This window comes from Leptopilina heterotoma, unplaced genomic scaffold (genome assembly GCF_015476425.1).
Source record: "Leptopilina heterotoma isolate Lh14 unplaced genomic scaffold, ASM1547642v1 Lhet_123, whole genome shotgun sequence".
NCBI classification, from domain to species: Eukaryota; Metazoa; Arthropoda; class Insecta; order Hymenoptera; family Figitidae; genus Leptopilina; species Leptopilina heterotoma.
Window position 1 is genome coordinate 425749 of NW_025110842.1, and position 10902 is coordinate 436650.

The 10902-nt window shown below is 25.5% G+C and overlaps 3 protein-coding genes across 4 annotated transcripts in view; 1 reads left to right on the top strand and 2 right to left on the bottom strand.

Annotated features, from left to right (window-relative positions):
• LOC122512628 (potassium voltage-gated channel subfamily H member 6) overlaps positions 1-10902 on the bottom strand; it is a 240637-nt gene that overhangs the window by 160062 nt on the left and 69673 nt on the right. The gene's annotated exons all lie outside the window — the stretch shown is intronic.
• Positions 1-10902, top strand: part of LOC122512630 — a 33622-nt gene that overhangs the window by 1041 nt on the left and 21679 nt on the right. The window lies entirely within an intron of this gene.
• LOC122512629 lies at positions 218-10812 on the bottom strand. The gene is made up of 5 exons (XM_043628570.1): positions 10676-10812; positions 9317-9450; positions 7073-7234; positions 6108-6281; positions 218-2730 (listed from the first exon to the last, which is right to left on the bottom strand). Exons 2-5 carry the CDS (start codon positions 9434-9436, stop codon positions 436-438), a joined length of 2751 nt encoding a protein of 916 aa, XP_043484505.1. The 5' UTR covers positions 9437-9450; positions 10676-10812; the 3' UTR covers positions 218-435.

The following is a 10902-nucleotide window of genomic DNA, read 5'->3' on the forward strand; positions in this document are numbered from 1 at the left end:
GTTTAAAGTATAGATTTAATTATTACACACAATATAACTCGGTTTGACAAAAAGAAATAATTTTCTGACGGATTTGTATTGTTCTTACAATAATAATACATTAGGTACAAAAAAGATATTTACAAAACATATGAAATAACTTTAAATTTTTAATTTCTAAACTTTTCAAGAAAATACTATTTTAGTATTTAAATAGATTCAGAAATATATCTGAAATTTTCATTATGCACCGCACAGTATATTAAAAACAGAACTTTTATGCTTACTTTATTTAATACATATTTACGCAATAAAAGTTTTAAACGTGTTTTGAGATATATAAAAATACAAAAAGTAATAAAATATTTATTAAAAACTCGATATTCCAATTGCTATATAAGATAGCAGATAATTTCCAATTAATTTAGGTTTTTCCAATGTTAAAAACAGAATAATCTAATACGACAATAAATTTGGTACTGCAGAAATATAACAATTTTCGTTAGGAATATCAATGCAAACGCTGATTTTATGTATGTCATGAATGAAAATCGATGTTATTTCTGAATCTATTTCCTCGATAATCTGTAAAGTTCTATGATTTCTGGAAAACGCATTTTTTGTCCGTAAAACTTGTACTAACGCATATTCTTTGTTCAACTCTCTATCAACAATAAACTTAAAAATGTTTGCATAACTACCATTATGAAGAAGAACAAATGCATTATCAGATCGTTGATTGATTCTTTCTGATGACAAATAAAGACATCCATTTTTTACCATTTTAGAATAACAAACAGAATTTTCAGACAGTTCTAACTTTATCTTCCATGCGTCTTCCACAGCACTAATCATACCAAAGTATCTAGCTTTTTGAGTTTTTAATGTGTTTTGAACTTTTGCATGACCTAATGAATCGTAATAATGCTTCATTTCTGTTGAGCAATTGTCATAAACCGCTTTTTTTACAAATAAATGACTAAAATTGAAAGCGACATGTCGAGCAACCTGATGGTGGACGCCTTTAGCTGAATGAATTGTTTTTAATAATTGTCCATTTCCACTTTCAAATCCGTAACAAGAATGGGCGAAAAGCGGACCCCAATTAAAAACGCTTCGGGCTAAATGTAAAAGAATATGAACATTAAAGGTCATAGCTACACTAGAATACAGATTTTCAGTATCTGCAACAAACTTGTGCAGTAATTTATCTGCATGGTTCAGGTCATCAATTGTAATCCTTTCTTTTGATAGAATATAAAAAGCCTCAACAAGAAGGAGCCAATGCATTATATATTTCGAATCCAAAAATAATGAAATAATTGGTATGCTGTAATACAAAATCCAATTTTCCCATTCTCTGGCCTTCCAAAATTCTTTGTCATCCAGAGAACGGGAAAGGCGACCAACTTGGCAAGGAACTTTAATTTTTGTCATAATAGAATTTATTTCAATAAGTTTATCTTTAGTAAGATACGCAGAGGACACGCTTTTAGTACCAAACCAAATGTGGGTGAAAAGTTTACCCACATTGCTAACAATATGCATCGGATCAGGTACAAAGCCATCGATTATATCAAAATTATTTAGATTGATTAATTCGGATGGATGTTTAATACCGAAACATGGTTTATTTGGAGTTGCTATTTCCATGTGACGAAGCGTGTCTTGTACGGTTCGCCTACTAACAGGTGCATCTAGTAATGGATATTTTTGACTACCTCCATTTTTTGTTGTTGGATTCGACACCCATTGCCCAGGATGCAAACACCAAGGGCAGCCATATTTCCCATTGAATTGGCAAAAACCTTGCATTGTTGGCCTACAAATTGAGTCCACGCAACAACATAATGAATAAACTTTAACAGAAAGCACTTTTTCTTTTACTTTACATTTGACTCCTTCTGCAGACAACTTATTCATGTTTGCAACGAAGGGCTTTAAGAAGACATTCATATTAGGTTTACTTTTTCCAAACCATAAAGCGCAAAGAATTAATTCATTGGTTCTTACTTGATACGGCAACTCATTAATTTGTAAAAAAAGAGGCCATATTGAGTAAGCAGAGCTCTCGAATAATGGCGCACCATCTGTATTAAACGTAGTCGTTAAATATTGATGCCTGTCATTATCGTCTAAACTATTTACAAACGCTCGATACATTTGACCGTCATATATATCTTTAAACACATTATTTTCGTATCTTCGTCGATTCATAACATTATAGTAGTAATCGCTATTTGTTTCTACTAATTCCGAGATTTGTGAATTAATGTCAAAATAAACAAAGAAGTCATTGTAAGAAGAACTTTTAACTTGAACGTCTAAATCACAAAAAGTACATTTGATCGATTTGTCAGAACGTTTAAATATACCTATATAAGAAGAACATTGAGGACACATTCCGTGAAATGTTGCGTTACTTGACGGATTGAACAATGTATTAATTAAATATCGAGATTCGGGCAAAATGGGTGATGAAAACATAGAATTTATGAGCAAAAATAGTTGAGTGACGGCAGTAAGTGATAGAGAATGAGTTACTGCAAATTTCAAGAGTATCATTAAAAGTTCCCCTAAAGTTTTGTTGATCGGTTGGCTTATGATTTCGGAGAATTCATGATTGTTGATAAGCGTATTAAGTTTTTTGAAAGGTGAATTATTTTCTCCATCCTTATTGAAAAAAACATTACTGAAGTCATCTGTCATGTTCAAAGCCTCCTCCATTTCTTGTAAGTGTACATTACTGACCTAAAAATAGTTATCATTATTTAAAAAAAATAAAATTAATAGTGATGATAAATAAGGTATTACTAATAAACTATTTTAAGGAAAGAAGAAACATTTTTATGTTAATATATAATCTATATTTGTAGGTGACACTTATTTTAGAAAAAAATGGCGTTTTCTAAAATAGAAAAAAAACACTGAATTATATATTTTTAAAAATATTTTTCAATTTGTTAATCCTAAAATATGGTAAATGTACTACATAAAAAAGAACATTTAAACAAATTTAAGTAATTACAAAGAATATCAAAAGCGTTTTTATTAGTACGCCGCAGTTTTTTTTGGAAAAAATAATGTGTATTTAAATACTATTTTGCGAGTTTCTTCTTTTAAATAAGTAAATTTTACTAATAAATAATCATTTCTACTAATTTTTTAGTGAAATTTACTAATTTGAAAGCAAAAAGTCAGTAACTAATGCAAATTAGTAAATATTTTTACTAATTAAAATTTAGAGAGTGCTTATAAACAATTTTGTAATTTCTACATACAACAGTTATTCATAAATAACTTTAAATACAATTTATTGATAAAATAATAGAAATATAAAGAACATCGATTTAAGAAACATCAATCGAAATTGTTTTTAAATAATTGAATTCTTTTGGAAATTTCTATTAAGGTACTACTACACTTTAGAAGGCTCTTAAAAGACCAAAATTAAAAAAAAATTTCTTAGGTCTTTTATTATAAATATGAAAAAAACATTTTTGTCTATATTAGTGCATATTTGGAGAACAAAAATAATGGTTTGTTTTTAATTTTTATTTAATAGCATAATCTGCAGACAGCATTCAGATCGAAACTCCAAAAAGTTAGTTGTCCAATTGCGGACAGTTTATCTCAAGATTGACAAATCGGAAACAAAAAATTCAAACTGCTTTTTAAAAAGCAGAAAAGAAAAGCAGGAAGGTGTCTTGCATAGAAATCCCACCAATATTGAAAAATCGACTAAAATAAAGAAATAGCAGATGTTTCAATAATTTGTTTAAAAACACACTTGTTTTTCAGTATTTTTCTAATCTGCAAAAATGTTTTTTTTTAATTTTTTGACTATTTTCTGGTGAATTCACACACAGGACATGCTATCAAACAAAACGACTTATTATTTATTAAAATCGGTTCAGTAGATACAGAGATAAAGTGTCCGCAATTTGAAAAAACGTTATTTTGAGAAAAACGCGTTTAAACCTTATATGTATCGTTAGAGGCCATCCATAAATTACCTAAAATTCTTTTGCAAATTGAAACCCCTCCACTTTTTTTATGTCAGACACTGTTACATACATTAGCACTAATGCTTCTACTGGTCTTAACAAAAAGCTGGACCCCACCATCCCCTAAAAAACTTACTTAATTTGTAAATGGCTTTTTATATTTATTGAATAATTTTTAAGAAATTTACTTTTATTGTTTGCAATTAGTTATGAATACTTTAGGAGGCGTTTTCGGAAGTTATAAGGAGTTAAAAAATACAATAAAAAAAAATAAAATTTTTAAAATTCTAAAGTGTAGTAGTACCTTAAAAATAATTGATATACCTACAAATTATTGAATTAAGAAAATTTTTTGAAAATATTTGAAATTTTGCAATGAAGTTGAATTGAATTTTATTACTTTCGAAAGTAGTTAAATTACTGCAAAGAATTTGATGCTAAATTTTGAAATAATTGATTTTTGCAAAAAAATATATGCAAATTCTATTTTAAATAATTGAATTAATGTAGAAATTTTTTTTTTAAATAATTGAAAGTTTGTGAAGAATTTTTTAAAAACTTTTGTTTAATAATTAAATTCATTCGTGAAATTTTATGAAAATAATACAATATTAAAAACCATCGAAGCAAGAAAAAGTTTTTAAAATAATTTGAAATTTTGCCATGATTTTTATTAAAAAATTTTAAAAATATTTAAATTCTTGTGATGAATACTATTATTTATATTAAAATCATTGAATTTTGCAATGAATTTTATTAAAACTCCACAAAATAATTGAACTTTGTCAAAGATTATTGTTATTTATTTATGAAGTTAATTGGAATGTTAACCACAATTTTCTTTTTGATTTTTTGAAAATAATTGAATTTCTGAGAAGAATTTAATTAATTTTTAAAATAATTGAATTCTTGTGATGAATTTTGTTATTTATAAAAATAATTGTATTTTGTAATGAATTTTATTAAAGTACCTGAATATAATTGAATCTCGCCGAAGAATTTTTATATTTATAAAGATCATTGAAATATTGACGAGAATTTAACTATTAAAACATCAAGGAAAAAAATCTCACTTTTAAGAATTTTAATTTTTCAAGGTTTTGCAATAAAATTCAAGTACTATTCAAGGTTTTCAAGGTAGTTGAACACCCTGTTACTACTCGAATAGAAAAACTAAACATGAATTTTTAAATTCTATGCAATGTACAGACAAAAGTCTGATCTTATTTATATAGACTACATTATTGTACAATAAAATTTTATTTTTTCTATTATGACGAATAAACTCGATTTTATAAATGTTAGATTGTACTAAATATTACTTAAAAATTTAATATAATTTTCGATAATGCTTCCTCCACGAGGAAGCACATTTTTTTGCTGATTTTAAAGAGGAAGCAAAATGTTCATGTAATGAACATCAGATTCTGGATTTACAACTTGTTTTAACTTTCATGCTTTTGAAAATATTTTTTTATAAATTAAAAAAAAAGATTGAATCAATTTGGAAAGAAAATAGAAGCTTTTAAACTTTCTTTGGGGTTGTAAATCAACCATGTATGTATCGAACATATTTGTATATGAAGTATGTACTTTATAAATATGTATTTTAATAATAATCCTACACAGTATTGAAGATTTTCTGAAGCTCGACAGGACCACGTTCAGCAAAGTTAGAAACATTGAGTGGCGATGTTCATGGGAGAATGTGTAGATATTCAAATATCCACATAAAAAGAATATTAAATATCAACCTTAAGCCTTAATCAATTAATTAGCAAACGAAATTTCAATAGATATCTATGCGAATATCGCATAATATTGATATAATATTGACTGATCATCGCAAGTAAATATTTGCAGAATAATTTTCGCATAACGTTGATATTTAATATTCCTTTTATGTAGACATTTAAACATCCACACATTCTTCCATGAACGACGTCCTGTTGAGTTTCAGGAAATCTTCGGTGCTGTTTGGGAAAATGATATTAAAACGTTAAATAAAAACTTTCTTTGGAAAATTCTTAAGTATACTTCCATTTCTAAGTTGTCATTGGAAATAATTGTATTATAATCGTTTTAAAAAATAAATGTAAATAATATAGGCGAAGACAGTACCTCGTTTAAAAGATTTTTGACATGAAATTCCTCTTCAGCAGAATCTATATCATCTACTATTAAATGAAGTGATGTTGCATCTGCATTACTGTCATCATTTACAGAAGTTGTATGACTTGGTCCATAATCTCCGAAAGAAGATGTTCTTTTCCTTTTGACGTGAATTTGGAATTTCTGCAATTGCGAATGAATAATTGAAGTAATTTATTATGTAAAACATGTGTTTCTATTTCATTTAAAATTTTTCTTTTTTGTGAATTTATAATTTGGAAAATTATTTTCTGAAAATAAAATTATCAAAAATTAGAGTAGACTGCGGGACGAGATCAACACTTTTTCACTATTTGAAATGTATACGTAGCTCTAAATCTAGGACCAATATAGACAAAAAAAGTTTGAAAGATAGGCGCACGCATGACGGTCCCCTATAGATTATATGGTATAAAATTTTAATAGACACACGGAATAGTAAGGTACTACCTATACTAAATTCGCACAGACTATAGTCACGCTTCAAAGGCATATAAAAACATACCGAAAAAGCGCGAACCCACGGTTTTTGGGTATTAATTCATGCTTTTGAAACATGACTATAATCTCTCCGTCCAAAATTTTAACTGGTAGAATGGACTTTTAACAGACTTTATTTCTGCAAATTAGTATATCTTAGAACTCGTGAGTACAAAAATATTTTACAAACAAATTATTGCAACTTAAACATTCAGTAAAATGAATTTTTAAATGAAAAAAGTTATAATTGAGAGTATTTTTAAGAATATAATTTTTTGTTCAACTGAAATTACTTCAAATTTTATATTGATTGGTGACAAGAAATCCAATTAAATTTCAGTTTATATATATATATATAAATATTTTGGGAAATATTATGGGAAAGCCCAAATTTTCCACGAGTTTCGCGGGATATATATTCTTGTGAAACATAATGACAAAGAAGTATGTTTTACCTCTTCTGTTGTTAATGTATTTCTTTCTTCCGTTATTACATCTTCGTTTGCAAGTTGTGACGTTACCTCATTTTCTTCTGTTATTGCTTCTTCGATTGCGAATTGTGGCGTTCCTTTATCACAGTAAAGTTGAGATTTATCTTTAAATCGATCAAAATATTCCTAGGACATTAAATTAAATAATATTATTTTATATTACGATTAGAACAGTTGAGAAAAAGTAGAAATTTTCAGCCCTAACTTCAGTTTATAAAAAATTACAACAATTAATTGTTTAAACAATTTAATAAATTGTTATACTTTCTTTCATACTTAAGAAACACTTAAACATTATTTTAATAAGTTTTTTGATTAATTTACTTATAACCAATGAAGCTAATAAAAAATATTATTTATGATTTTCTATAAAAATAATTACCTTAATGTTTGCGTAGAATTCAATTAAATTCTTTTTAAATAATTGAATTCTTTTGGAAAATTGTTTTAAAATGGTAAATATTGAAAATCATTTAATTCAGAAAAATTTTATTAAAATTTTTGAAAATTATTTAATTTCGGATAATAATTTTATTGTTAAAAAAAATAATTAGAAATGTTTTAACATATTTGAATTACTTAATCATTGTAACTCTAACAACACTCCCCTATCTACTATTTTAATGAAATTTTTCAAAAGAATTAAAATATTTTTAAAAAATATTGATAGAATCCTAAGGAAGCATTACATTATTTTAATAAATAATAAAAATTTCACAGGAATTTAACTATTTACAAATTTTTATAAATTTTTTGTCAAGTATTCAGTTATTTTCAGAAATAATAATTTTTTTACTGGGATTCAATTATTATCATACACTACCGTCGGGAATTATCGGTACGACTGCACGCGCACAGCCCAAAAACATACCAATCTTTAAATCACGATTTTTTTGGAAATGAAAATGTCGGAAAATTAACAAATATACCATTCGAAATTAATTCTGTAGAATTAATTTTTTTGAAAAGTGTAATTGAATTTTTTTAAAATTATTTGAAGTTTTTATTTTTTAAATATTGAATTCAAGAATTATTTACGAATAATCGAAATTTCGTAAATTTGAATTGTTGTAGACAAATGGGTTTGAAAATTCTTAAGGAACTTTTGCAAAAATTATTAAAAATAATAAATAATTGAATTCTTTCGAAGAATTCTAATAAAGATTTTGAACATATAATTACATTTTTCGAAAAATTTACTTAAAATTGTATTTAAAAAATTGAATTGTTCCCAAGAATGATATTATTTATCAAAATAATTGTATTTAATTTCAAGAAACATTCAATTATTCAATAAATAATTTATTTTTGTATTTAAATAATTGAATTCTCGTAGAATTTTTTAATTTAAATTAAAGACTGACTTTTTGCTTTTGAATTAGCAGATTTTACTAATAAATAGTCGTTTCTACTAATTTAATAGTAAAATTTACTAATTCAAAGAAAAAATTCAGTCACTAATTTCAATTAGTAAACATTTTTACTAATTGAAATTTATATTTGAATATAAATATAAAAACGCTATTATATAGCGTGAATTTTTAGAAAGAATTGAATTTTGAAAAAGTTTCAAATGATAATCTTTGAATGTTTGAATTTTTTATACTTAAACTAAAAATTGTGTGATATTTGTTTTAAGAATTTTTGAATAATCGATAAAATTTCGAAAAATTGAATTGTAAACAAAAGGACTTTAAAATTTTCAAAGAAATTTATCAAAAATTATTAAGAATAATTAATTTAATGAAGAATTTTAGTTAAAAATTCGTGGAAAACAATAATTGAATTGAAATTATGAAAGTAATTTTGAATCAGTTACAGTAACAATATTCTTATAATAAAACATGAAGATATCGATTTCTCCGAGTCGAAGACTTGCAGTGATCGATTTCCTCATATTTTATAGCAATTTTTTATAAGTTAATTAATTTCAAAAAGGTTTGAATTTAAAATTTTTGAAAATCTTATAGAAAAATTATTATGACTAAATATTTATTTAGAAAAGATAAATATAACAATGCGGAATACAGTATTATATGAAAGTTCCATGTATTCGTAAAAATGTATTGGAATTATTTAATTTTGTAAAATATAAATGTAGTTTTGAAAACTTGGAAAAATTCCGTTTTTTAACCTGGAAATGTCAGGAAATTTGAAATGAGCAAAAGCGTGGCAACCCTGATAATAAACTTTAGAATACTTAAATACCTCATATTCTTTTATATGTGCAGGATGAGAAGCTTTTCTTCTAAAAAGTGTAGATCGTGGAATCGAAACATTTGGGTGTTGTAGATATCTTTTGTAATTTAAAGGTTTTTGCTTCCACATATTAACTGCAGGACCTAAAATTTGAAACATATATTAGTAAATGCAGATATACTTCATTCAGATAATAAATTTTTTTATTTGCTTTAATTACTACAGAAATCGTTAGTATTATTTTATTATTAACATCATCTTATTGCACAATTATAAAGAACACAGTCAATTTTTTTAATAAAAATTCCTTTCCTTAAAACCTAACAAGGAGAACAATCTGGTAGGATTACTGTTTACTAATAGAAATTATTAATTACATTAAATTACGAAACTTTTCATGTACTTTTCGATAGATTCTTTGATGCTAAAATTATTAATATATAAATTTATAAAATATAATTAATTAATATTAAGTAATAATCTAATAATACATCATAATACAGCTATCTACCTCTACCTTTAACCATATGGAAAAGTTTATTTTTGATTAAAAAGAAATAAAAAATCATAACATTGAAAAAATCAAATAATCATGACAAATTTTGTTTTAAGAGAATTTCATTTCAAAATCAATCAAGGTCTTAGTGTGGAAGAACTTTCATTTACTCCATCCATAGAGTAAATAAAAACAAAGATAATCAAAATATGGAAGGTCGCATAAGACGTTTTTTTTATACGAATCCCGTGCTCTCTGATGAATATAGAAACTTTAATAATGCCAAACTGATATTGTAAAGGACAACTTGAAAAAGACAAAAATATTGGTTTATACTAAGCGAGGAACAATTTTTTTAGTGTAACCGAAACAAGATAACTAGGTATTTTCATAACGGTTTCAGAATATTTAAAAGAACAAAGTTTTAAAAAATATCCGAAATTAAATAAAAAATAAATAGTAAAATAATTGAAACGAAATATTTTACCACGTATCTTCGATAGTGCAGAAAGTATTAAAAATTTCACAATATATAATTTTTGTTTACTTTCATTAAAAAAAGTATTCAAATAATAATTTTGTTTCGCAGGTATTTGTATAAAAATTATTTTAGAAACTGAAAAATTTGTTACTTATATCTAAATATATTATTTTAATAATATATATCTTTATATCTAAACTAATTACTTGAATTGGGTATTTTTTATTTTCTTTTTATTGTTTCTTTGAGAGTTTACTAATTTTACATTTATAAATATTTTATTATTTTTAATTTGAAGTTAACAAACGTATTATTTTTAAAAATATATTTATCACCAACACACATATCTTATACAAAATCTACTCTAAGAAACAAAAACAAATGTACTTACACAAACCCGCAGTGAACAAAAACTAATGATGATCCGATTCTTCCAATTACTTTTCACTCTTTTCACTCATACGGCGACGCGACAAAATTCATACAGTGATCACGTTTTGCTACGTTTTGAAAGGGGATGCAGAGTTTTAGTAGGGAGAGAAGGAAAAGTCAACAACCTGTCACTACGATCGGGGATCTGGTAACAATCTGGTGACTTTTAATCATTCTCTTCCTCCA

Coding starts and splice junctions, on each gene's coding strand:
- LOC122512629 (XM_043628570.1), bottom strand. CDS start 9,436: ATGTGGAAGCAAAAACCTTTAAATTACAAAAGATATCTACAACACCCA. Junction 7,235..9,316: donor CACATATAAAAGAATATGAG/GTATTTAAGTAT, acceptor TTAATGTCCTAG/GAATATTTTGATCGATTTAA. Junction 6,282..7,072: donor ATACATTAACAACAGAAGAG/GTAAAACATACT, acceptor TCGCAATTGCAG/AAATTCCAAATTCACGTCAA.